Consider the following 27,783-nt stretch of genomic DNA (forward strand, 5'->3'; position numbering starts at 1 on the left):
GTGACTTTGCAAAAGGTCAGTGGGTTTGATCAAAGCTGCACACCAGGAAAGAAGTAGACTCAGCTTCAGGAGATGGCCAGCAGGGAACCTCATGGGAGCTGAACCTACCCCAGGTGTCTATGGATCTCCCTTCAGTCCCCATTTAACTGAGCCCAGACTGCCTCTGTGGAACAGCCACATTGCACGGTTCTGGTTTCAGCCATCATCCGGTAAGGGCCTCCCATTCATGGCTATCAGTGATAGTATCCAGTGACTCTATGATTCCAGATTTCGCTGAAATTTTCACCTGAACTGCCTCATGAAGATAAGAGAACCACCATGTCAATGGTCCAAACACTCATGGGCCCTTACACTTCCATCTTGTAAATGAACCATAATTCATGCAACTGTTATCCATATTCTCAGATGTTTACATTATTTCCAAATTTCCTCTAGTAAATTTAATATTGCAATGAAAATTTGCACATGGAACTTTCATCACTATCACTTCCAACTCTAAAATACCTTAATACGCTATGATGAAACTTGGTAATAGCTATTTTCTCAAGTTCAAGATACGACGTCTTAAGCATTACTTCCTTTTCAAAGGATGCAATTTAAGGATCATTTGATAAAGTTAAATATGTGTTGATTTTTTAAAAACTCTTAGTGAGCGAAGAATAAAAGGTACTTTCCTTAACCTATTAAAAGATACCTACCAAGAACCTCAGGAAACATCCTACTTAATGGCTTTTTCAAAAGTCAGAGATGAGATATGAATGCCCATTATCACTGTTTCTATCAATTCTGGAGGTTCTAGGCACAAAAAAAGGCATTTTCATTGAGTACTTGTATAGTTGCTTCAAGTGTAACAATTTGGAGGTAGAAATAAATATATATATATCTTAGATATATATATATGTGTGTGTGTGTGTGTGTGTGTGTGTGTGTGTGTATCTTAGATATATATATGTGTGTATATATATATATCTTAGAAATTCACATATTTTCTGACCTTGCAACTCCATTTGGATGAACATACCCTAAGAAAATTCTTAGGTCGGTGCACAAAGATATAAGTGTTAGGGTAGTCTTTTCCAGTACTATCTATAACCAAAAAAGATACCAGTTTGAGATACACCCTACCATATATAAAATAGATAAACAATGATTTACTGTATAGCACAGGAAATTATATTCACTATCTCATGTTAAACTATAATGGAAAAGAATCTAAAAAAACAATATACAGATATATGTATAACCAAATTAATTATTATAAACCTGAAACTAACATAATATTGTAAATCAACTACACTTCAATAAGAAAAAAAAGACATCTCTTTTACAACAAGATGCTGTTATGTGAATTTTGGCATGAACACATGATGAAATACTGGTCAATGGCATGATGCTGTAGAAGAGCATTTGCTAAAAACAAAGCTTCAACTAGTGTTCTCAATACACCTTTTAGTAGACAGTGGTGTGTGTATACATGCAAACATAAACAAACAGCAGAGAGACCCATTCTAGAACACCGATGGTCCCTTGTGCTCTGTTTTCCAAATTTTCTTAACACACGTGTCACTTTTCTAATAAACAAACATAGTATATACTATTTAAAATGCTGCCTCAGATGATGGCTGTATGTAGCAAAAAAAAAAGTAGCTCAGAAAGAGTAAAGGGAGATTTTATGAGGGGAGATGGCAGCAGCTGTACACTTGACCACAGTTCTCTATTCATCCAGATTCCATAAGATCAGGAAGATAAACTGCATTCTTACTGCTTTAGTTTATTAAAACGAAGAAAAATGATAGATCTACAGATTCATTTTATACACATACATTCACACACACATACGCACATTCTTGAGCAAACTCTCTTACTCATATTCAGGAACCCACCATTCTGCCAACTTCCTGGCAGATCATAGGCCATCTTGCAACCTAGTGATTAAACTGGGGTCACTGGAGTTTATTGGGCTGCTCCCTTGGTTCACATGAACAAAGGAAGGGGGAGGCTGGGGGGAAGTTGACAGGAAAAGAGAAGAGGATGGGAAAAGTCACACAGCATTCTATGCAGGCGCTCAGATAAACAACGCCACAATAGCTACAACAATGAGAATCTTTATGCATCTATTTTTGTGATCAGTACAGTTCTTCAGAACAAGAGAGACAAAAAGAGGAAATACAATATTCCAAACAGTTACAGCCCCATTGTTGACATTACAAACTAGGTTTAGATTATCTGGAGGCTTTTGTAAGAGGACTGAGGTGCGGAGACATGAATCGACTCCCAGAAGAGTGCTGACAGGGTACAAACATCTCTACAAATAAAGAAACCGCTACTTGGTAAGTACTTCTGGTGCTGGCATACAGTGTCCAATACAAAGAAGATAAGAGTCCACACTGGTCTTCGTACATGCTGTGTGCTACAGGCTACTGCAGATTCTTTATTTTCTAAAGTAGGCAAAGCTCACAAATTGACCAATTCACATGGTGATTACATGGTACAATGCATGCACTTTAACAGGACAGAGTGCTTGAACAGGAATTTGTCAGGTTTTGAAATCCTGATGTGGTCATTCTTACCTCAGAAGACTATTATCCTTTCAGTAGTTTACTCATCAACAACTACTTATCCCCAACTGGATGCCATCCCATCCACCCTTTCCTCAGGAAGACCAACTGCAGGAAACTGGTACAATATGTGCTACAAACCCTAAGATAGGTAGCAGATAGTGACGGCATGAGCCTAAGAACTGCAGTAAGTACCCTCTATCTCATTACCCACCTCCCCAATCTCAGACCCTTCGGGGAGCTGGGAACTGACTCGAGAGAGGAAAAAACATTCTCTGTTCAAATCAGACATCCCTCCAGGGGAACAGGACTATTCTGACTCACTTGGGACAGGGGAGGAGAAAAGAATATAAGGTGGACTCATTCTTAACTGAAAGGCTGAGCAGATGGAAGAAAATCGTGTCACTGGCTTAACTTTGGAAAACATGGTCTCTTACGCAAAGTAATCCTGACTCTCCACCTACACTCTTCCCAAGACACAGGCTGTGGGTGCAGCTTCTTTTTAAGAAGCTGCATGCTAACTTTGGCAAGCACAGAATTCAAGACCCAAACTGCAATGACTTATTAGTCAGATTTTCCATCTTCAATTCTTTAAGGGGTAAAAATACCACAAAAAGGATAACTTTTTTCATTGTATATATCATTTTCATGTTTTCTGTTCAAAAAAAGCCCACACGATCACATTCTGTATTTTATTCTAAAAATTAGTGTCTCTCCATAGGAAAAAAATCCTTTCTTAAAATATAGTTTCGGTTTCAGAATTAGCAATCCTCCAATTAGGTCAAGTGAATATTGACTGCATCATCAAAATGCCTGCCAGCCTGGTCGAGGTCTTCTAGGGACAAGGATAGAAATGCTGAGTCTGTCTTCTAAAGATGGTGGGAAAAGAGGGTTGTGGAGTGAGCCTTCTGTCCAGCCAAAATGACAGCTGCATGAAGTGATTTTTTTTTTTTAAATAAACTACCTTTTCAGATAAGCAGGTCAGAGCTGGTTTTACAAAATGCCATGACAGTACTCTGTACCATCTGGCGGAAGGTTCTTTGAGTCAGGAAGGAGTGCAGAGAATGGCTTCCAAGTCTTGGTTTCTAGAACCTTTGTAGCCAACGCATCTGTGTACAAAGAGCATGAAACCCGCCTATTGCACTGGAGGAAACGTGGCTGAGTCACACTGAGTACCGAGAGTATTTACCTGGAGTATCTGAAGGGTTATTCACCTCTGGGTGACTCAGGGTTCTCATCTGCATAGTGGAGATAACAGGTGCTATCTCTGAGGAGGAAGGGGTGAGAGAGAGCTAGAAAGTACTGGGGCCTTCTCCAGGAAAAGGCAGTGTTCAAGCAACAAAGTACTCCAACCGCGCCCCACCCCCCCCAAAAAGCACAAAATTCAAGTAACAGAGTTGCAGTTACCATGTTCTGGCTTTTGAGCAGAGGCTTCCTGCATCTGTAGTGGAGAGCTGGTTGGTAAATGAGCTGCATGGTGGACGGTGCCAGACAAGCTCTCTGTAGAGCCCATCAGAGATCCCACCACTGAGGACCTAAACTCTCCTTAGGAGAACATGGAGCTCAGGGAAAGCTTAGTGGAATCAGCAAGGTGTTCGGGGCAACTGCTTAATGCATATCCCCTTTGGGACCCCTGCATAAGATCTTCAAGTTGGTAATGAATCTACATTTCAACAGATGAGGGGTTTCTTCATTTTGCAGGTAGAAAGTGAAGGAAAGGCTGTCTAGATTTTTCTCCTGAACTTCAGCACAAGAATAAAAACCAGTTTTGAGACTGGCTGAAACCACTGAAGGAAAACTCACACATACAAACATTTCCCCACTGCCCCAAATAGAGCATGAAGAGGGAAATTGGGAAGCTTTTTTTTTTTTTGAAACTAAGAAATTAACTTTCTTTTTGCAGTTTCTGTTCTAGCCAGCTAGTGTGTGCATGCTTGAGTATTAATAACACCGGAGAACTGGAAGTTTCAGCCGGGGGGTGGGGGGGGTGGGGGGGTGGGGGTGGCGGTGATGGTGCCACTGGGAACCCCTCAGAACAGGAGGGAAGGAAGAAGAGTTAACAGTCTAGATACAAAGTCTTTTCTAAACAGCTCACAAGGAAAAGTTGGGCAAACACTTTAAAACCACAATATTTATTTTGCCACAAGAACCCACTGTATCAGTAATCAGAAGACATCCCGATTTAGCCCCAATTATACAATTTCCACTTTTTAAGGACCATTGCTCATCTCTGAACCTATGGATTCACTCTCAGTGGACAACGGGAGCTCATCTGGAGCCATCCATCCGGCTGGAACCCTCCTGCCACTGTGAAGAGGTGAATGTGGATAGTTTCTGAGAGAAGGTCACCGTTTCTTAGTGCTGCTGTTGCCACTGCTGGACTTGCTAAAGCTCCTGCTCATGTGAGGAAAGTGCACGGTTGGGGTTCTTTCTGTCGGACCATATAATCCCAAATTCCTGGCGGCGGTGGACTTCCGCAGCGGCTTGACGCTGGGAAAGGGGCTAAAGATGGGGGTCTTCGGGTGGCTACCACCTTGGGGAGCCTTGCCGGGGACCTTGTTTCCTCCCGGGGCATTAGGTGGCTCTGGGAAGTGCCGTTGGCTGGGCGGAGGCACCCTGGGCTCAGGTTCAGCAGCAGCATCCCTTGGGGTCAGTTCCAAGGCTTCTATCTTCACCTGGACCTCAGACACATCGGCATCTGCATCCCCAAACACCGGCTCCGGAGACCGCCCTTCGATGGTCCTGCCTGTGCTGCCGTCGGAGCAGCCGCTTTCCCCTCGAGCTGTCCCGGCACAAGCGGAGGGAGATGCCTCGGCCGCCCCCAGGGTGTGAGTCTTGGAGCCCTCGCTCTGCTCTTCTATCAGCCCGACCATGTCCCCGCAGCCCAGCTGGCTCTTGGTCCTGGCCATGTTCTTTTTGTGGACACGGATGTGGGTTCGCCATGGAGAATTGAGCTTGGTCCTAAGGTCTTCATATGGGACGGGTGATATTTTGCCTCCTGTGTGACCAGGGATGTGGATGACAGCATTCTTGGCGGCTCTGTTTGACATTTTCATCTTCTTGCCTAAAAGAAGGTGGTTTATAACTGGAGAGCTGTTTACCTGAGACGGGAGAATGCTGGTCACCGGCCCTTTGTCTGAAAGAAAGGTTGAAAGGTCGTGTGAAAGGTACCACAGAGAAAAACATCCATCTCGGAAGAGGAGTCAACACAAGCTGTCCCTGCCCCCTGCCCACATATTTCCCCGGTAAGGGCAGAGTCATGTAACTGAAGGCAGCAGAAACTGAATTCAGTCCTTGAGCCTGGGGTACAGATTCCCTCCCTTCATGCAGAGGAGACAAGGGGCTGAGGACACCAAGGGAACAGACTCTGACCCCTTATTACCAGTTAGAGTCCAGGCTCTCTAATGCTTTCTACAGAGAGCTTTGTTTCTGAGAAGCAACCTCCCAGGTTATGTATCTAGGAAATCTTTGAAAAAAAAGATTTTTGTTTAAATAATAAGTCAAACACTATGACCATATGGATTACCAGCTGTCAGCATCTGAGAGGTGGGAAAACCACACACTGCATGTTTTAAAAAGTGAGAGACAGCAGAATGAGAGAAGTGATAAGAAGGTGGTACAAAGGCAGTGACATCACAGGCATCAAGTGCCTGGTCCCAGGTCCACTTTGTGTCCTTAACGGACTCGGAAAACAGGAAAGCACCCAAAGTTGGTTTCTCCTGGAAGACACTATTAACAGTAGTACTGTCTCCCTCCTGTGGCTATGACCAAGCCCCTGTTTTCAATGAAGTTTGCACACTTATAGCCCCAGGGACAAGAGCTGCAGGCAGAAGTAGCAGAAAAAGACCCTGCTATCTTTTGTGAGCAGCCTTCCTCTGACATCACCTAGGTCATGCGGTTGTGGTTGTCCTCCCTTCTATGCTTCTCAGCTGCTTTCATCTATCTACCTCTGGTCACAGTCGGGTCTTCAGTGAAACTTTGACACCTGTTTCCCCTTCACTCTATGTCCTCTTACCTCCCTGAGTTACCTCACGGCCTCTGTGACTGACCCATCCTCAACCTGCCCAGTTCCTTCCTAAACATCACCTGGATCTGCCTCACATGAAAAAATATTGGACTCTCCTATTCTTCACTTTGACTGTTCTAGCTCTCAGACCTTGGATGGAACTGTTCTTGGTAATGAACCATAGAGACTTCGATTCCTTGATCCCCCAGTCTTCTCATAATCTCTCCCTGTCTCTTCGGCTCCCTAACACCACCCCTACCACCCTGCTAGATGCATGGCTGATCCCTTGGACCACACCTCATCAATAACCACATGTTTTAACATCCCTGTGGCTGTACTGCACATGCCTGACAAAACCCCACTCTAGAGCCACAATTCACATTCTCTTTTCCAAAATGGGAGCTAAAAGCTGCTGGGGGTAGGGGGTGGGGAATGGGGGATTCACACAGTTGTGTGGATTGATATTCCTTAAATTCACAACTTCCTATTTTTTTAGGTCCTCAGTTGCACTGAACAAACTATCTTTCCCTCTCCCATTGCTTTCAGTGTTTAATCTAAATCTTCATTCCTTTCTTTAAGCTCCTACATAACCTTCAACTTACTCCCAAGCAAACAACTTTTTCTCCAATTTCGTCATAAAAACAGAAGCTATTAGGACTAAAATGTCTTAACTTTCTGTCCTCCCTAACCTAGAAAGCTGGTACCTCAACCACCATCCTCACCACCTTTCTTTAAATCTCAGAAGCTAAGGATTTTTGTTTGTTTTGATCGCGCCACACAGCATGTGGGATCTTAGTTCCCCGACCAGGGATCACATCTGTGGCCCCTGCATTGGCAGTATAAAACACTGGACAACCAGGGACATCCCAGAAGCTGGGCAATTTTGCCTCTAGCTGAATTTTACTCTCTCCACCTGTACTGCTAATCCTAACCTATACCATCTCCTCCAAAACCTTCCTACTCAATGTGTAATCCTCACCCAGCGGCAGTGGCATCACCTAGAGGCATGCTGGATATGCATATTCTTAGCCCCACCCCACAGCTACAGAAAGCAAAATCTTCACTTTAACATATCCCCAAGCAATGCATATTCACACTAAAGTCTGAGAAGCAATGTTCTTGAACTTTGCCCTTGAGCGCAGTCTTTCTCTAAAAATAACCACAGAAACCATGATCTAGAGTAGGGGTCAGCAAACTTTTCCTATAAAGGACCAGACTATAAATATTTTTGCCACTGAGGTGTGAAAGCCATCATAGACAATATGCAGACAGATGGGCATGCCTGTGTTCCAATAAAACTGTATTTACAAAAACAGGCATTGAGCAGCATTTGACCTACAGACCATAGTTCTGTATGTCTGTACATAGAGTACAGACTAGAGTACAAACACTGGGCTGATTTAGTACCCAAAGGCAACTGTTCAACATCCCATCCAAAGCTTTTGAAAGTGGTTCAAACAGAACTACATAGAGAATCAAAACATGGGGGTTACAGCCCTGGCCTGACCACTCACTATAGCTATATAATCCTAGACAATTGCTAAGCCTTCCTGAATTACCATTTCCTTATTTTTCACAAGGATATGAGAACATCTGTTCTTGATTTCTTTGTAGACTTAGGGACAAATGAGGACAGGTATGCGCCAATGCTTTGAAAATTAAAGTGTTACAGTTTTTAGTTTCTTTTGTGGTAGATTTTTATAATGATTCAGGATAAAGTAAGAATCTTCAAGAAGTTGCCTACCTCTTGCCGACAAGTGAAAGGTAAATTCAGTTTTTGTGCAAGTCAGTCACATGCTCATCAGTCTCTTAAAAACATGTCAAATTTATACCGTGGTTAACTCTGGACTGGCATCATTTTCATTAGGATTTCACTTAGGATAAGACAAATCAATTCCCAAATCAGCATATATTAAGCAATAAAACAGATTGTTCATTGGGATTCGGGGAATTTAAAGAAAAAAAAAGAAGCTTAACAATCCTTGGAAAAGAGCAACTCCAACTACAGTACAATTGTGTTCTTCTCAGCAGACTCCCAAGACACTGCTAACCCATCAGCCAGGCACAGAAATGGCTTTTTCCTTTTCCTCTGATCACAACATCTGTTATATTACTATCTAAATGACTGAAGAATAGCTTAATTTACTAGTACACAGATGACTAAATTCCACTTCCAAATGCCTGGAGCTTAAGAAGCAAGAGCTCCAGAATGTCTCAGATCCAAGGATTGCATGGCTTTGCAACATTCTCATCATTTGTAAGCCCTTCTCCAAAAGCACAGAGAGCAAAAAGGTGTTCAATACCATCAGCTGCCTGGTCCTTGGGACCTTTTTCTTCTTTAGAGCCTGATAAGATAAAATAAAAAGTGGAAAGGTAAAGATGCTGTTGTCTCCTGCCAGCTGTGTTGGTGGGTGCTGAGCCAGAGTGAGCAGTAATTCCCAGGCCATCCTAGAAATACTGGTGTCAACTTGCAGAAGTTGACACAAAGCTGAAGTTAACTCAAAGAAGTACATTACCTGCCCTGATATACACCTGATGAACCTGCTGCTGCTGCTTCTTTTTAATCCGAGAATACTGTCGCTTCAGTGCATTGATATCTGTGGTCATGCGTTCCATCATCATACTGTTAAAAGCTGCATGGTATTCACTTCGGCAGGAATTGATCGCTCCTGGACTCAGCTCTGCAATGTTATTGGATCTCAGACTCTGGTCCGCATTTGATTCTGTATTCCAGGGAAGAGAGCCAAGGAGATGGTGTCACTGGAGGAGAACAGAACTAAGTGGGAATTGATGACACTATATAACCCAGGGTAGTATCTTAACCTCCAGGAAATTCAGAACCAGAGAAAAAGTCCAGGTACACTAGAATGTTTCTAGTACTTGTTTTCATCTGGTCCTGAAAATACTTCCGTATTTTCTTATTAGCCTAACTGTAATCTGAAATGAGATGTGTGGGTTCATTGTTTGATTTTATTACCACTTTGATCATTATATAGACATTTTTATCTGTTTCCAGATAAAAATCACTGCCATTTTCTAAACTTCCCTTAGAAAAATACAACTCTAGCTGTCTAAAGTCAGGGTACAGATTTCCATATCACTGCACGAGAATTTACAAGGGATCAACAGTCTGCAGGGTTTAGTCAGGCATTAAAAGTGAGTTTTTTTCTTAGTTAAAAATAGCAAGGCAAGATTATCAAGACTTCAGATCACAGTATCACTAGAAATTAATGTTTTTATTCATTTAATAAGCATTTCCTAACTCCCTGTTACGTTTGTTATATCTGGTGTGGTTTCTGCTCCTGTGACACCAACAACTAGATTTATCCCTTAATTTGAGATTACATCCAAGTATGAAAATGAAAATGTTAGTCACTCAGTCATATTCGATTCTTTGCAACCCTGTGGACTATAGCCTGCCAGGCTCCTCTGTCCATGGGATTTCCCAGGCAAGAATACTGGAGTGGGTTGCCATTTCCTTCTCCAGGGGATCTTCCTTCTCCAGGGATCGAACCTGGGTCTCCCACATTGCAAGCAGATTATTTACCATCTGAGCCACCAAGGAAGCCAAGAAACAGAAATAAGTACTGTGTGAGAATACACTCCCATGTCACATAGGCAAAAGGGGGTAAACTGAGATTTTTCTAACACACTATGTAAAACCAGCCTGGGGACAAGCTTTAAAAACAAAGATTATTAGGGGATTTTAAGTATCCTAACATCTGCTGAAAGTGTTATTCAGATAAAGACTGAATATCTGATATTTTTATTGAAAATACTTCTCTAAGGAGAAGAAAATTAAAAGGATATCTGCTAATCTAAACTAAAGTAAAACCAACAACAAAGACTAATGATGAAATTTAGGAGAAAGTTATCATGTCAAACCAGAGTACATAATTGCACAGAAAAAATAACAGGGTAGAAAAATGGAACATAGACCCAGACTATAAAAATGTTAGAGTTAATAATACATTATACTGTTAGATTCAAAATGTTAGAGTTATAATACATATTGATCCCATGGCTAGAAACCAAAAGCTAAAATTCAGGCAACAAAAGAGAAGGAAGAAGGCATTACAAAATCAGATTGAGTTCAGATTTTTTTTTAAGTCATTTCAAAAGATGACAAGGGAGTGCATACCAAGGACACACACACAAAATGACATGAACCGAACATTAAGCAGGTTAAAATACAAAACATGCTGAGGGTTAAAACTACCATTACCAAAACACCAACAACAAAGTGAACAATCAAAAAAAGCAAGAACAAAAAATGAGAAAATAGCTCATGACTTTGAAAAGGCAGTATAAACCTAGCAGATGGCAGAGAGAATGCAGAGGTGCCTGACATCTTTTGTTTCTATACTCTTCCAGCAAGGAGAATGGTCTTCAAACTAGAAGAGGCAGAATTAAATGTCCTAAGGGAAGAATTGCCACCCAAGATAGGAAAGATCATAGTGGGAGAACAACAAACTGCTTCAAAAGAGTTCATTGCATGTATAATGTCCAGATCACAGGAAGTCTGTTCTCTGCAAGGAAGAAACAAACATAGCGTGGCATTCAGTTTAGAGTATCATCTTTAAGAAGAATACTACCAAACTGCAGGACATTTAGAGGTGAATTTATAGAATACTCAAAGTTCTGGAAGACATAGCTTTAAGAAATTCTTAACTTGGACCATGGAGAAAGCTCTAGGGGATATGATGACTGGTCTCAAGATCCAAGAGACATCCAGCAGAAGAGGGAGCAGACTTGTTCTGTTTTTCTCTGAAGAGAAGAACTATTGATAATTAGAACTGGTAAGTGGAAGTTATCTTTTCAAATCTAGAAACCTTGGGCTAAGCAGAGGAATTTAGCGGAATGTCCTATGAGATAACGCGTTTCTGGTCACTGAAATTCAAATAGAGGCTACCATAATGTTTTGGCTTTAGAGAATATTTCTATAGTGGAAAAGAAGTTAGTCTATAATGAATCCAATTAAACTCAAACAGAATATAGTAAGCATCTATTATATGTCTGGCTCTGTGCCAAGGAACTGAGTACACAAAGTTGAATCAGATGAGTGGAAAGCAATCATAAAGAAAAAGAAATATGCATGATATATGTGACACATAACAGAGAGAGCCTCTTAAATGATAAAGTAACAGAGAAGATACTTCTAATAAAGATCTTTAACAGTGGTAATCAGTTCAGGAAACAATAGGCCACAATATATTATATATTATAGGCCCTGCCTATAGTGAACCAACACACTGTGATTATCTAACAGAGGCCACCTCTTTACCTTTAACTTGCTTCTGGTACTTCTGCAGTTCAGGTGCCAGGAGTCCACTGAAAGGTCCAAGACACCCCACTGCATTAGCAATAACATCTTCATCATCTGGGTCATTCTCTTCATCGCTGTCTCTGACCTTACCATGTCGTCTTGGAAAACATAAAAGGAAAAGGAATATTCAAAAAAAATAGCAGTATTACTTTTAAGTAATATACTCACATGATTTAAATGACATATATATGCTACAATTTATATAACACATTTATATAATTATATTTATAATACACATTATAATATATGTATATAGTTATTATATATATATATATATATATATATATATATATATTAAGTTAGCCAAAAAGTTCATTTGGTTTTTCTGCAAGATGTTACAGGAAAACCCAAACAAACCTTTTGGCCAACTCAATATAAAGTCCATCTCCCATCCCTGTCCAACTTCTGCCTGGTTCTTGCCTCACCTAATCCCCATAGGTGATCACTGTTACTCACTTCTGATGTATTCTTCAGCTTTGTTATCAGTTAAATAAGCAAATATGACTAGTCTTATTTTTCTCCTCTTTTTCATAAGTATTAGCATACTACATATGAATACACTCTTCTGCACCTTGCTTTTATTCAACTGAAAAAAAACAGTCTCTGTATTCGCACACACAGCTTCTTCCTCATCTTTCTAACGGCTGCACTATACTGCATGTATACATAATCATACGTATGCATGTACTGTACTGTATCTATATAGTCCTAGTTATTGACTAGGCTATTAATGATGCACACTTGAGTGGTTTCTAATATTATACTATTACAAACATCACTGCAGTTAATAACCTTATACACACTGTGTTTTGCATGTATACAAATATATTTGTGGGGTAAATCAGAAGGGTAGAATTGCTGGGTCAAAGGATATATGCATTAATAATTTGGGGAAATACTGTCAAATTGCCTGCCCCAAATCCTATGGTAATTAACCTCTCATCAGCAAAGTGTAAGAGTGTCTGTTTCCCTATAGCCTTATCGACAGAGAGCATATCGACCTTTTAAATTTTTGTCAATCTGATAGGTGAAAAAACAGAATCTCAATCTCACTTTAATCTCACAATCTCACTTTGCGTTTCCCTGAGTCTAAGTGATGCTGTCTTTTATGTAAACTTGCCTATTCCCCTCCTTTCATCATTTTTCAATTGGGTGGTCATTTTCTTATGGACTTCTAAGAACTTTATACATGAGAGAAATCAGTTACAAATATTTTTTTGTCTGCTTATGGAGGTGTTTTTTTTTTCTCTCTGTTTTGGTTTTAGTCAAGCAGAAAATTATTTTTAAAGTGCTTAATTTTTTCCTTTAATTTTAAAAAATTGAGTCAGTTATTAAGACCTTCCCAGTTGCAAAGAAGTAAAGACATCCTTCCATATTTTCTGCTGCTTATTTTACTATTTCATTTTTTTCCATTTAACTTTCTCATCTATATGGAATTTATCCTGATGTGTGGTATAAAGTATGACTCCTATTTTATTTCTTGCCAGATTGAGTCTCATTGGCCCAGCACCACTTACTAAATAGTATATCTTTCCACTGTGACGTACATTTTCATATATTAAATTCCTATGTACATATATTTGTCAATTTCTGGTCACCACAGTATTTTAAATTAGCTCATCTGTCTCTTCAGGCACCAATTCCACACTTTTTAAATTACTGAGATTTTTAATATTTGATATTTTTAAATAAGTTGTAGGGTTGCTAAATACCCTTTTAGTTTATGTCTCAACCTTCTTTGAAAAGTAACACTGTCAAAAGTCTTCCTCCTGAATTTAAATCAAAGCCTTTGGGAAAGAGATATTCAGATTTTAAGCAGCAAGCTATTTTGAATGTATTTCTGAGGTTTAATAAATATAAATAACAAAATATTAAGTCTTTTGTCATGAAAATAACAAGGAAAAAAAAGACCTTACCCAGAAACTGAGGTGGGCTTAACTGTGGCAGGGAATGGTGTAATGTTGTAAGTGTATTTTTCCCTCAACTCTGCCAATTGTGGAAAAGGGAATGGAGCCATAGAATAAACAGTCTGGAAAACAAGAACAAAAACACCATGTCTGAAATTGTGGTCGTAAACAACTTTATCAATCCTGCGAAGACATGAAAGTTCTATGATTTGGGTGTGAAGAGGTAGAGACTGCTCCTTACACAGCTGATGGAGAGAGTCCACTTCAATATTGTCTTAGAGAAAGACAAAAGAATTAAAAAAAATTAAAAAAACAATAGTGAGTCCTCAAATCAATCCTGCCGTGACTGGGCACTCCAACTGGTGAACGCAGGGTGGGGGTGGAGTGGGGGAAATGGGGATAGTGTGACATCCCCCTGCTCCTTCGATAGATGGATTAATTCAGAAATTCATAGCTCCCTATTACTTCTTTCCCAGAGAACCCATCAATCTTCTTTATATGTACTGCTCATTTTCCAAAGCTTTCCTTGATCATTTTTATAGACATTAAATGTCAGCCTTCCAGATAAAATTAAATCTGGGGGATGATCTCATGATCACCTGCAAGCTTCCTCCAAAGATACCACCTTTTCAAATGTCTGTGAATGAGTTCTAGGCAAAAATTGTTAACTGTTATTTTGAAAGGAAAAAAAAAAAGAAGGAAGTGACAGGGTATAAAGCACAGGCTGTTAAAAAATCTATAAATAAAAATGGGAAAAGCACCTGTGCTTCCTCCAGAATTTTAAGATGATTTATCATTCTACCAGTGAGAAGAAAATGATCTTGTTTGTTCTCTTAATTTGATAAAAATTTAATTGCTCCAAACATATTTCTTCAATCTTTTGGGTTCTTAGTCATCAGAAGATGCATATAAGCCACATGAACTTTCATTTCTTCCAGGAAGCCATTCAAATGTCCTGATGACACTTTTCGAGGAAAATATTTTAAAGCAGTATTCTTCAATTCAGAAGGTTTAGGAAATGTCTCATCTCTGCACAGGTAGAAAAAGGACGGCTCTGAAAGGGGCTTCCTAGCACTGCAGTCTCACCCCACAGCTCAGCGCCACCACTGGATCAGTCCGCTGAAATCTCGATTCTAAACAGCCCGCACATCTGACTGTCTCCAAACTTCGTGGTATCCACTTAGATCTTAGTGTAACATCCCAAGACTCCAAACACGGAAGTGCTGGCTAGAATTCCTTTGATTCTCCATTGCTTATTGTGCAAAGTTACAAAGTGTATCGAGACCACAAAAATCCTCTCTAAATCACCTTATCTCATGCATACTTGATCACAGACAGTCCCTGACTCACAACAGTTCAACTTAAATGATTTTTCGTCTTTATGGTGGTGCAAAAGTGATATGCATTCAGTAGAAACCCTTCTTTGAATTCTGAATTTGGATCTTTTCCTGGGCTTACAATGTGCCATAGATCCTCTCTCATGATGCTAGGCAATCAAGCTTCCCATCCACCAAGTGATCACGAGGGGAAACAAACAATACATTTACAACCATTCTGGACCCAGACAACTGTTCTGTTTTTCACTCGCAGTTCAGCATTCAATAAATTATATGAATTATTCAACTTTCCATTATAAAATAGGCTTCATGTCAGATGATGTTACCCAAGTATAGGTTAATATAAGTGTCCTGAACATGTTTAAGGCAGGCTAGGCTGAACTGTGATGTTTGGTAGGTTAGGTATATTAAATACATTTTCAGTGTATGATGTGTTTATCTGCATGTAACCCCATCCTAAGTCCAGGAAGATCTGTGTACCAAAACAGCTGAGAAGCAGCACAAATGTACTAACAGTGAACTGCTTCCCCCTGGAAAGCAGCGGAAGGCACCGTGTGGCTCCCATTAGTCCGGAATGTGAGATAATGCTGCTTCCCAACCTCTCTGTGCCTCCTTTTCTTCATCTGAAAAGTGAAGGCATGAAACTCATCATGAAAAAGTGAAGGATGCTGGTTACCTCTGAGAGGAGCAGGACCAGAGAGGAGTACATGAGGGTGTTCACCTGTGTTTTTAATGTTTTATTTCTTAAACTGGGTCATGGGTGTGTAAGCTTTGTCATATTATTTTAATACATTCTGTATGCCTGAAATACTTCATATAATTTCACTAATAACATGGTCAGAGTACACTCTCTCTGATGCCACAAAGGCTGCCAGCAGTTCACTGCCCAAAAAGCTGCTTTACTGACAGTACAGAATGTCAGTAGAGGTTTGATCCATGGTCAGGGAACTAGACACCACATGCTGCAACTAAGATCTGGTGCAGCAAAATAAATAAATAAATTTTTTTTAAAGTCTTAATTATGCACAGTGATGGATGTTGACTGGGCTTTTGTAATCATTTCACAATATATACAAATACCAAATCATTACGTTGTACACCTGAAACTAACATGTTATATGTCAACCATATCTCAGTAAACAAACCCATATCACTGGGATTCAAGTTTAAAAGATGGAATTACTGGGAGGGAGGTTCAAGAGGGAGAGATACAGGTATACCTATGGCTGATTCATGCTGGTGTTTGGCAGAAACCAATACAATATTGTAGAACAAATATCCTTCAGTTAAAAATAAATTTCACTATTAAAAAAGATGAAATTACTAATGTTAGGAATTTCAAAATTCTCTAGAAAATGAAGGAAGATGTCTCATTGGAGACAATCAGTGAGATGTCTAGCTGAAGAGTCACCTTTTATTTCTGCCAATTTTATTAAAAGTTATCAGAAAACTCCTTGGCCCAGCCTCATGAAGGAAGTGTCTACGAAAAGAAAGAGGAGTACATTTTGGCCTTACTCTGTCCCATCCTGCCCCAGAGTAAATGGTCTGGGGTTTTACCAAGCTCCTTCAAGGGCCACTCAGCTAAAGACATTGGACCAAAAAGAACACTGGCTCCATTGGGATTCATGCTCTTTTCCTGCTCTTCCTTTCTCTATAATTGGCAACGGCACCCCACTCTAGTACTCTTGCCTGGAAAATCCCAGGACGGAGGAGCCTGGTAGGCTGCAGACCATGGGGTCGCTAAGAGTTGGAAACAACTGAGCGACTTCACTTTCACTTTTCACTTTCATACATTAGAGAAGGAAATGGCAACCCACTCCAGTGTTCTTGCCTGGAGAATCGCAAGGACGGGGGAGCCTGGTGGGCTGCCGTCTATGGGGTCGCACAGAGTCGAACACGACTGAAGCAATTTAGCAGCAGCCCTTCAAAGTATAAATCAGTGTTTCTGAAAGAAATGTGCGTATAGTATTTCGCATGTACTCACTCACTTCCTTGAAGGTCTCACTTATCAGCAGACATATTTATCCCATGAAGGTACATGACATACCACCACAGTCCTCAGGGTACCTGAGAAGCTCTAGGTACCCAACTGTGTAAATCAGAGATTTATAACTGATTTCAAGAAAGGAATTTTACTAATTATCTTAGAGCCAAAGTATAGTACACAAATAGTATCTTAAGGTTAAAAAGGAATTTAAACATAATTTGGTTCAACCTCCCTCCCATGCAAGAGCACCCTCTAGAGCATCTCCAACATTTGATCATAAGGATGCTGCTTGAACGCTTCCAGTTATGGGTCCACACAATTTTGCAAGGCAGACAGTTTCATTTTTGACAGCACTAATTAATCAAATGGTATCCTTCTATTGGACAAGCATTCACATCCATGTGACTTCCATTTCATCACTGACAGAAAAAGGGAACAGTCTAAGGGCAGATCCTGTCTCATGACACATGAAAGCTTCCCTCAGGTAACGGTAAATTATTGACAAGCACTTTTGTGGTGAGGTTTTTCCAAACTCGTCTAGTAATTGCGTAACTAACTTTTCTATATATAATGCTGTTGCTGCTTAGTCGCTTCAGTCATTTTGACTCTGTGTGACACTATGGACTACAGCCTGCCAGGCTCCTCTGTCCATGGGATTCTCTAGGCAACAGTACTAGAGTGGGTTGCCACCCTCCTCCAGGGAATCTTTCCGACCCAGGGATCGAACCTGGGTCTCCTGCATTGCAGTCAGATTCTTTACTGCTGAGCCACCAAAGAAGCCCTCTCTCTATATAATAACTATACATAAAACTATAGAGAGGGATTTTCTCAGTGATCTAGTTCCTAAGACTCTGTGCTCCCAATGCAGGAGGCCCCAGTTCAATCCCTGGTCATAGAATGAGATTCCACATGCTACAACTAGGAGTTCACGTGCCATGGCTAAAAAAAAAAAAAAAAAAAATCTTGCATGCCACAACTAAGTCCTGGAGCAGTTAAAAAAAAAAACTATAACTTTTCTCTCAAAGAATCCATGAGAGACTTAGTCAAAAGGCATAGTAAAATCCATATAAACTATTTCATCAGTATTCTCCCAATCTCTTTTCCTAACATTATATCTTATTTAAATGGTCATTGCTAATAATATAAAAGAGTGATGAGATTAATGGTAAAAAAACAAAACAAAACAAAAAAACACCCAGTAGATAATTTGGTGCATGTCCCCAGAACTGAAAGAAATAGAGAAAACCAAACAGGGAGAATCTTTGCATCTCTTCAGTTCAAAAATAAAGATCTTGTACACGGTCCACATTTTTCATCTGGAGTCATTTCAAGTTTGCTGACAGACTTAAGGTCTACCATAATTGGATCATAGGCATTGAATTAATTTTCTTAAGGAGTAAATACAGAAAAGCGAGCACTTGAAATGACATTCAGCATTTCTTTCCTTAATACTCTGTGATGTCAAGGAAAACCAACAAGTCTATTTACTGCCCAAACTACCAACAAGCACTTAAATAGACATTTATATTTAGGTACTACTGAAAAGGAATAGTATTTCTCTTTTTCATCACTGACATGTTTTCCAAAAAACATGAAAACATAAGTTGTACAAAATTAGGCTCAGTTCATCTTCACCAGATGTTTTCCTCGGCAGGAGAAATGCTGCTAAAATGAAATCTAATCAACCAAGCCACAGTCTACATTTTTCCTTCTAGGATTCTCTTAAAGCAAAGTAAAGAGGGGGTTCTCTTTTCTCCTGGTATCTAAGATAGGAAATTCCCAGAAGACAAAGTGCAATGCATCTGTCATTTACAGTGTTTAAACTTTAGGTGAAATAAAATGTTGCTCCTTCTTCTAAAGGGGATTTCAGATTTTAGAAAGACATGTTTTGAATCAGGTGGAAGCCCTGTGTTGGGTGGTGAGGAGCAGCAGCAGGCCACGTGTTGAGCTTGAATCCCACCAGTTCTGGGCCTGCAACTAGACAACCCAAGAATATGGCAAGATGCTCACTCTCCATGTCTTAGTTCTTTCTCTGTTAAGTGACAGAATTAGGTTAGCGGACCTTGAAGTGTCTTTCAAACCAGTGTTTCTATAAGTGTTAGTTCAAACCACCTGCACAACCACCACCCATGGGCCAAATATATGCCTTTTAATACACTCCTGACATGTTGCTTATACACTGTCAAGTTTGAAAACCACTGCCTCAAATTCTAATGTTTTATAGTTCTGTGTATCCATGGAGCAGCCAGTGGGATTCTTAGCACTACGTTAGGCATTATGGGGATACACAGTAATATGAGGCCCTTATCACTAAGCAACCTGCTACTTCATTAGGGAGAGAACATGAACATATTTGAAAAAATACCAAATAATATAAAACAATTTGTAATGAGCACTAAGTCATTAGTGACAATTGCTGACAATCTTAAGTGCTGAAGGAGTAGGGAGGAGCTACTAGTATCATTAACAAGGGCTGAGGTAACAGCCTGGTGGGAGGAGCTGGGGGGAGACTGAGTAGGATCTGGTAGACAGAACGGATTTTCACAGAGGGGATGTTGGAGGGAACCCCAAGCCTTGTCATGGGGATGAACACGGCCCACAGAGGACAGGGTGAGGACAGAGCTGTGGCCAGTGCAGTAGGTCCTGGCTGTGGAGTAGTGGGGAACACCTCTGGATAGGTGAGAAACGAGGCAACCACGGAATACCTCCAATGCAGCCAGCGTGAGAACAAACCCACCTTTCTCCTCCCAGGAACATTCCCTCTTCTTCCTACGCCAGAAACCTGTGGGCTGTCCTTGTCTCTCCCTTTCTTTCTTCCTCACCCCATGTCTCTTTTCCATGGCCAAGTCCTGTCAACTTCACCCTCTAAGTATTGCTTCTGTTCCATTCTTGCTTCTTCACTTCCCAACCTCCTGACGGAGACCCCTTCAAGTCCACCCTTCAGGGAGTTGCCTGTGGAGTCGAAATAAGACACAACTAAGACTGTTTCCCTCATCTCCCTGAAACCTCTTAGACCCACAGCTCTTCTTCTCCCATTTCCAAAGGTTAAACAGAAGCCCAAGAACTCCAGCAAGCACAACCTCACAACCACTGACCTGAAGGATCAAGTCCACACTCCTTATTATGGGATGTGGTCTTCCCTACATTTGTTCAGTGCTCAGTCATGTCCAACTCTTTGCAACCCCAAGGACTGCAGCATGTCAGCCTTCCCTGTCCATCGCTATCTCCTCCGGAGTTTGCTCAGACTCATGCCTACCGAGTCAATAAAGCCATCCAACCATCTTATCCTCTGTTGTCCCCTTCTCCTCCTGCCCTCAATCTTTCCCAGCATCAGGGTCTTTTCCAATGAGTCAGCTCTTCACATCAGGTGGCCAAAGTATTGGAGCTTCAGCTTCAGCATCAGTCCTTCCAATTAGCAAACCAAACTCCTATAGCTTCCTTCCCACACCATAATGCTTTCCACTGCCAATGCCTTGATTCCTACTGCTCTGTTGACCATGAATTGCCTCTCTGATCTGCACTACTGTCTCCTACACATACACACACACCCTCACATGTGCATGCACCCCTGCATACACACACACTCACATACACACACAGAGTCCGACCTACTCCTGTTCATCTTTAGAGGTAAAACCAGACATTAATTTCCACAACAAGGTCTTTGGACAGAGAGAGGCGCTCAATTAATATTTGGAGAAGTTAATACAGGGCTTAGAAAACTAGGCTGAAGCATTTTATTTGTTAATAATAAGGAAGCATGGGAAGGTTTTATGAAGAACAATAAAATGACCAAAGCAGTAAGTGTTGATGATTCCTCTGGCAGCAAAGTACAGACTGTATTAGAGGAGAGGGACCATGCAAGGAGGGCCATCATGTGATGTGGTTTAATTCAGCAAACACTTGTTGAGAAAGAGAAGGCAGAGGGACTTCCCTGGTGGTCCAGTGGCTAAGACTCCATGCTCCCAATGCAGGGGGCCTGGGTTTGATTCCTGCTCAGGGAGCTAGATCCCACATACTGCAACTAAAGATCCTGCATGTCACAACTAAAATACTCCACATGCCACAAGGAAGATGGAAGATCTTGCAGACTGCAACTGAGACCTGGCACAGCCAAATACACAAATAAATACTTTTTGAAAAAAGAGAGAGAGAAGGCAGAAAACTAGTTGCAGACGCTCAATGGCTATTTGCTTAATGAACTAATACATTTATTGTGCAGCACTAGGAGAAGGTTGTATCTCCCTGGTGGCTCAGATGGTAAAAAGTCTGCCTGCAGTGCGGAAGACCTGGGTTCGATCCCTGGGTTGGGAAGATCCCCTGGAGAAGGAAATGACAACCCACTCCAGTATTCTTGCCTGGAAAATCTCATTGATGAAGGACCCTGGCAGGCTACAGTCCATGGGGTCGCAAAGTGTTGGACACAACTGAGCGACTTCACTTTCTTTCTTGTTTCCTTCTAGGAGAAGGTAAAGTGCTACGTATTACGAGAAAACAGTCCCTGTCCTCCAAGAATTCATAATATCGCTGAGGAAATAAAATCCACCCTCAAATCAAGGTAGAATGTGATGAAGGCTCACAAGAGTGAGTTAAAGAAGGAGATGCTTTTAGTTGAGTCTATCAGAAACTGGACTGACGCTGAAGTTGAAACTCCAATACTTTGACCACCTGATATGAAGAATTGACTCATTTGAAAAGACCCTGATGCTGGGAAAGATTGATGGCAGGAGGGGAAGGAGATGGAAGAGGATAAAATGGTTGGATGGCATCACCGACTCAATAAGTTTGAGTAAACTCCGGGAGTTAGTGATGGGCAGGGAGGCCTGGTGTGCTGCAGTCCATGGGGTCACAAAGAGTTGAACACGACTGAGCAACTGAACTGAAGTGACTGATGAAAGACTATTTCATGAGGGAGATGGCATATGAACTGGCACTCTCACAGGGAGGCAGACCTGAAACACGTGAAGAGACTGAACAGGGAAACACATGAAGGGACTGAGGGAGACTGAACAGAGGGAGCAAAGGTGTGGGGCAGGCATATCCCCCAGTAGCTCCAGGAACACAGAAGACAGTGTGACTTGCCTGGACTTGGGTCAAGGGTACAAAAGGGAACAATAGGAACTGTGGCTGAAAAGAGAGGTAAACGCCAGACAGTCAAGAGCATTGGATGATGAGCTGAGAAATCCACGCTCTGTGTTGTAGGTAATAAGTAGTCACTGAAGTTTCATGCGGAGAAGGCAATGGCATCCCACTCCAGTACTCTTGCCTGGAGAATCCCATGGATGGAGGAGCCTGGTAGGCTACAGTCCATGGGGTCGCTAACAGTTGGACACGACTGAGCGACTTCACTTTCACTTTTCCCTTTCATGCACTGGAGAAGGAAATGGCAACCCACTCCAGTATTCTTGCCTGGAGAATCCCAGGGACGGCGGGGCCGGGTGGGCTGCCGTCTATGGGGTCGCACAGAGTCGGACACGACTGAAGCGACTTAGCAGCAGCAGCAGCAGCAGAAGTTTCATGTGGGAGGAAGAAGGGATGAGATCTCAGAGTCCTACCTGGGGCATGTGAATCAGGCAGTTCTGTAGGATGTCAAGCACGGGTCCCCAAACCCCAGGCCACAGATAGTACCTCCCGTCAGATCACTGGCAGCATCAGATTAGAAATAAAGTGCACAATAAATAACATGCTTAAATCTTGAATCATCCTGAAACCCACCACTCCCCTGACCTCAGTCTGTGTAAAACTTGTCTTCTACAAAATCTGTCCCTGGTGCCAAAAAGATTGGGGACCTCCGAAAAGGATCTCATACGTGGAATATGAGAATAATGTTCCATAAAAGACACTTCCCTCTACGACAGAGAAGAAGCAAGGAAGCAATGGCTCGGGAGGTGTGACAGGAGCTGGAATCAGAGCACAGAGGTCAGGTGCAGAGAGCATACTTCCTGCTCTAAGTCAGACAGGAAGGAAGAAAGAAGAGATGAGAATGCAAAGAATCGGTGAAATAAAATATAGAAATGCTCAGGGAAATTCTACCAGGTGGTCAGTATTCTCAACAACTTGGGCAGCTTTCTGCTAAACGTGAGGGGTTCCAAGAAGCAGGTGGAGGTGCCAGGAGATGAGGAGAGAAATAAAACCTCTTCTCAAGTCCTAAATGAGGGCCTGAGTCTCTGTTTTCTAACCCGTTGACTGGGCCCCAGCCACCAAAATGACCTCAGGCATGGAACCCAACGTTAAAGTTGAAACCAAGAAAAGCGAGAGAGAGGCACCACAGAGAAAGAAGGAACCAAGGCCCAACAACAACTCTGGACAAGAACCACTGCTGGTTAGTCTGCAGGACGAAGGAAGAACCTGGAAGAGAAATAGTCATCAGAAGCCCAGGAGAAGACTGAGGAAAAAATCACATTATATAGCCTAATGGAAGACACAGTGTTAACAAATCTGCTGTCTCTTCTACACTCACTGCCATTTTTAATGACTTTCCCAGTATGATGTTGAGATACAGTAACATGCCAGAAAGTAACAAAACCCTTCAAGTCGGTGATTCTGAAATTTATGATTCCTGTGTAAAAACATGAGTTGCAAATGTGGACAAAACAATAAACCAAAATGAGGAGTAGAATAATCTCCTCTGATCCTCAATAATTCCTTCCCAGAAAAAATTCCTTCCCAGAAAAAATTTCTCCCCACCAGTCTCCCTTTAAGGCTAAGAATCAGATCCAGAATAAGCGCCTGGGGATTTGTTGGTGAGGGGGGGAGGTGCTCTGATGGGGTTTTTCGTTTGTTTGTTTTTGTATTGCATTTTCTGGTTTTTTAAAAAACCTTCCAGCTTTATTTTAGCCATAATTGAAATATAACATTGTTTAATGAAAGTCATAATAAATATCCATTATTCATTTCTTCCTTCCTCTGCTTGTTCTCAAGGTATTGGGGTCCCCTTAGCCAAGCGGGGCAGGCATTGCCCACTCACCTGCATGAGTTCATGGCTTTCCAGAAGATCATTCTCTAGCATCTCCTGGGTAAGGCGCCCCATGGTGCTATAGAATTCATCTGCTGTCTCACAACATTCTATCTGCCTAGATAAAGAAAGGACAGAAAAAGGAATTGTTTAGGAGACTCCTGCTATCAGGTACATGTTGCAGGCACAGTAAGACATGCTTTCCCTTGCCAACAAATCAACCAAGTTAGCAATCAACGGAAGTCAACATCCTATGATTACACTCACAGTACAGCCTGTGGTAGGCAAAGAAAAGATTTTAAAAATTAGGTCAACATAGTGGTACTTATTCCAGGGTGAGTTCCTCTCTTTGCTATACCACTCTCCTGACTCACAGCTCCACCTGTGGCATTTTTATTGCTTCCACGTGACACCTTCTACATATCTGAACACCCATCACTGATCAGAAATATAAGAAACTGGGTACCCAAGAACAATTATCCCCTTGAGGGACTATGTTGCTCTCAATCTGCAAGCAGCAGTACCACTGACAGACTGAAACCAAACCACAGTAGAAATGAAAGATGAAACACACAAGAACTTTATCTGCATATTTAATCGGTCCTCAGGATATTTTCACAGTCTTTCTAGCCCTTCTCAGGACACTGCTGCTAGCTAGAGATTACACCCCATTAAATTTTTTAACTTCTTATTTTGTATTAGGGTATAGCTGATTAACAATGTTGTGATAGTTTCAGGTGAACACTGAAGGGACCCAGCTGTGTGTATATATATATATATATATATATATGTATGTATGTATGTATGTATGTATGTATGTATGTATGTATGTATCCATCTCCCTCAAACTCTCCTCCCATTCAGGCTGCCACATAACATTGAGCAGAGTTCATGTGCTATACAGTAGGTCCTCGTTGGTTATCCATTTTAAACATAGCAGTTACACCTTGTTTCTTGCATTTGATTCAACAGGTAACTAAAGACTGTCACCTGCCATCCTGTGAGACAGGTGAAACTTTTATTCTTCTAGAGAGGGAAGAAAAAGGAATTACCCAAAGCAGCTGCTGCTAAATCGCTTCAATCGTGTCCGACTCTGTGCAACCCCATAGACGGCAGCCCACCAGGCTCCGCCGTCCCTAGGATTCTCCAGGCAAGAATACTGGAGTGGGTTGCCATTTCCTTCTCCAGTGGATGAAAGGGGAAAGTGAAAGTGAAGTCGCTCAGTCATGTCCGACTCCTAGCGACCCCATGGACTGTAGCCTACCAGGCTCCTCCGTCCATGGGATTTTCCAAGCAAGAGTACTGAAGTGGGGTGCCATTGCCTTCTCTGACCCAAAGCAGAGACCTGGGTATTTGTTTTATCTATTATGTCATTCTTTGCATAGCAAAAAAGCTATTTGCTTTACCAATCATAGGACATACTCTTTGACATATGCTAAGGTTGGGGGATCTCCATAGAGCCAGTCAAAAAAAATAAGATCCTGGGAAAACTTCAGGCTCTAGAGTTCTGTTCAAATCACATTGCCACAATCATGTAAGTAAATAAATGAAATAAACTATTGAAGCTCAATTCAGTTCAGTTCAGTTGCTCAGTCGTGTCTGACTCTTTGCAACCCCATGAACCACAACATGCCAGGCCTCCCTGTCCATCACCAACTCCCAGAGTCCACCCAAACCCATGTCCATGGAGTCGATGATGCCATCCAGCCATCTCATCCTCTGTCGTCCCCTTCTCCTCCTGCCTTCAATCTTTCCCAGCATCAGGGTATTTTCAAATGAGTCAGCTCTTCCCATCAGGTGGCCAAAATATTTGAGTTTCAGCTTCAGCATCAGTCCCTCCAATGAACACCCAGGACTGATCTCCTTTAGGATGGACTGGTTGGATCTCCTTGCAATCCAAGGGACTCTCAAGAGTCTTTTCCAACACCACAGTTCAAAAGCATCAATTCTTTGGCACTCAGCTTTCTTTATAGTCTAACTCTCACATCCATACATGACCACTGGAAAAACCATAGCCTTGACTAGATGGACCTTTGTTGGCAAAGCAATGTCTCTGCTTTTTAATACGCTGTCTAGGTTGGTCATAACTTTCCTTCCAAGGAGTAAGTGTCTTTTAATTTCATTGCTACAATCACCATCTGCAGTGATTTTAGAGCCCAGAAAAATAAAGTGAGCCACTGTTTCCACTGTTTGGCCATCTATCTGCCATGAAGTGATGGGACCGGATGCCATGATCTTAGTTTTCTGAACGCTGAGCTTTAAGCCAACTTTTTCACTCTCCTCTTTCACTTTCATCAAGAGGCTCTTTAGTTCTTCTTCACTTTCTGCCATAAGGGTGGTGTCATCTGCATACCTGAGGTTATTGATATTTCTCCGGACAATCCTGCTTCCAGCTTGTGCTTCCTCCAGCCCAGCATTTCTCATGATGTACTCTGCATATAAGTTAAATATAAGCAGGGTGACAATATACAGCCTTGATATACTCCTTTTCCTATTTGGAGCCAGTCTGTTGTTCCATGTCCAGTTCTAACTGTTGCTTCCTGACCTGCATACAGGTTTCTCAAGAGGCAGGTCAGGTGGTCTGGTATTCCCATCTCTTAAAAGAATTTCCCACAGTTTATTGTGATCCACACAGTCAAAGGCTTTGGCATAGTCAAAAAGCAGAAATAGATGTTTTTCTGGAACTCTCTTGCTTTTTTGATGATCCAGAGGATGTTGGCAATTTGATCTCTGGTTCCTCTGCCTTTTCTAAAACCAGATTGAACATCTGGAAGCTCATGGTTCATGTATTGCTGAAGCCTGGCTTGGAGAACTTTGAGCATTACTTTACTAGCATGTGAGATGAGTGCAATTGTGCGGTAGTTTGAGCATTCTTTGGCATTGCCTTTCTTTGGGATTGGAATGAAAACTGACCTTTTCCAGTCCTGTGGCCACTACTGAGTTTTCCATATTTGCTGGCATACTGAGTGCAGCACTATCACAGCATCACCTTTGAGGATTTGAAATAGCTCAACTGGAATTCCATCACCTCCACTAACTTTGTTCATAGTGATGCTTTCTAAGGCCCACTTGACTTCACATTCCAGGATGTCTGGCTCTAGGTGAGTGATCACACCATCGTGATTATCTGGGTCATGAAGATCTTTTTTGTTGAAAGTGCTGATGCAAAAATTTAAAGCACCATGTGGGCATAAATTGAGAAGTGGTTAAGTTTATCTTAGGGGCCAGGTGGAGAGTGAGGAAGAGAAGTAATGTTTAAGGTGAGTTTTGATAAATATTCTCCAGATTGACAAGGAGGAAAAAGCATCCCAAACATGTGGATACAGGAGACAGAAGGCCCTACCTGGGGAAATGCATGTAGGTCCACAGGTCACAGTGGGGGTGGCTGTATGGCCAGGGGTAGCCAGAGAGAACTGAGGGTGGTGGTGGTGTTGTTTAGTCGCTTAGTCGTGTCCAACTCTTTTATGACCCCATGGACTGCAGTACACCAGGCTCCTCAGTCCATGGGATTTCCCGGGCAAGAATATTGGAGTGGGTTGCCATTTCCTCCTTCAGGGGATCTTCTCGATCCAGGGATCAGACCCCTGTCTCCTGTTCTTTACCACTGAGCCATTAGGGAAGCTGAAGGTAGAGAGGTACAGAGAACAAATCGCAAAGGCCTCATCTGCCTGCTGAGCCCTCTCAGGAAAAGAGTCACTGAAAGGCCT

The 27,783-nt window shown here is 41.7% G+C and overlaps 1 protein-coding gene across 9 annotated transcripts in view; it reads right to left on the minus strand.

Moving 5' to 3' along the window:
- Nucleotides 1–4,662: 4,662 nt before the first annotated feature.
- Nucleotides 4,663–27,783, minus strand: part of TBC1D30 (TBC1 domain family member 30) — a 106,213-nt gene continuing 83,092 nt past the window's right edge. For 7 of the 9 annotated variants that reach the window (XM_081588850.1, XM_081588851.1, XM_081588855.1 and 4 more), the window contains 5 exons: nucleotides 24,089–24,194; nucleotides 13,807–13,919; nucleotides 11,849–11,988; nucleotides 9,081–9,287; nucleotides 4,663–5,694 (listed from right to left, as the gene is read on the minus strand). In XM_081588850.1, the coding sequence (XP_081444976.1) occupies nucleotides 4,904–5,694; nucleotides 9,081–9,287; nucleotides 11,849–11,988; nucleotides 13,807–13,919; nucleotides 24,089–24,194 (1,357 nt within the window). In that variant the 3' untranslated portion in view covers nucleotides 4,663–4,903. The remainder of the gene's footprint in view (nucleotides 5,695–9,080; nucleotides 9,288–11,848; nucleotides 11,989–13,806; nucleotides 13,920–24,088; nucleotides 24,195–27,783) is intronic. The other 2 variants (XM_081588856.1, XM_081588857.1) reach the window with 1 other exon arrangement.

Source organism: Giraffa tippelskirchi, chromosome 4 (genome assembly GCF_054371585.1).
Source record: "Giraffa tippelskirchi isolate mGirTip1 chromosome 4, T2T-mGirTip1v1.2.pri, whole genome shotgun sequence".
Lineage (NCBI taxonomy): Eukaryota > Metazoa > Chordata > Mammalia > Artiodactyla > Giraffidae > Giraffa > Giraffa tippelskirchi.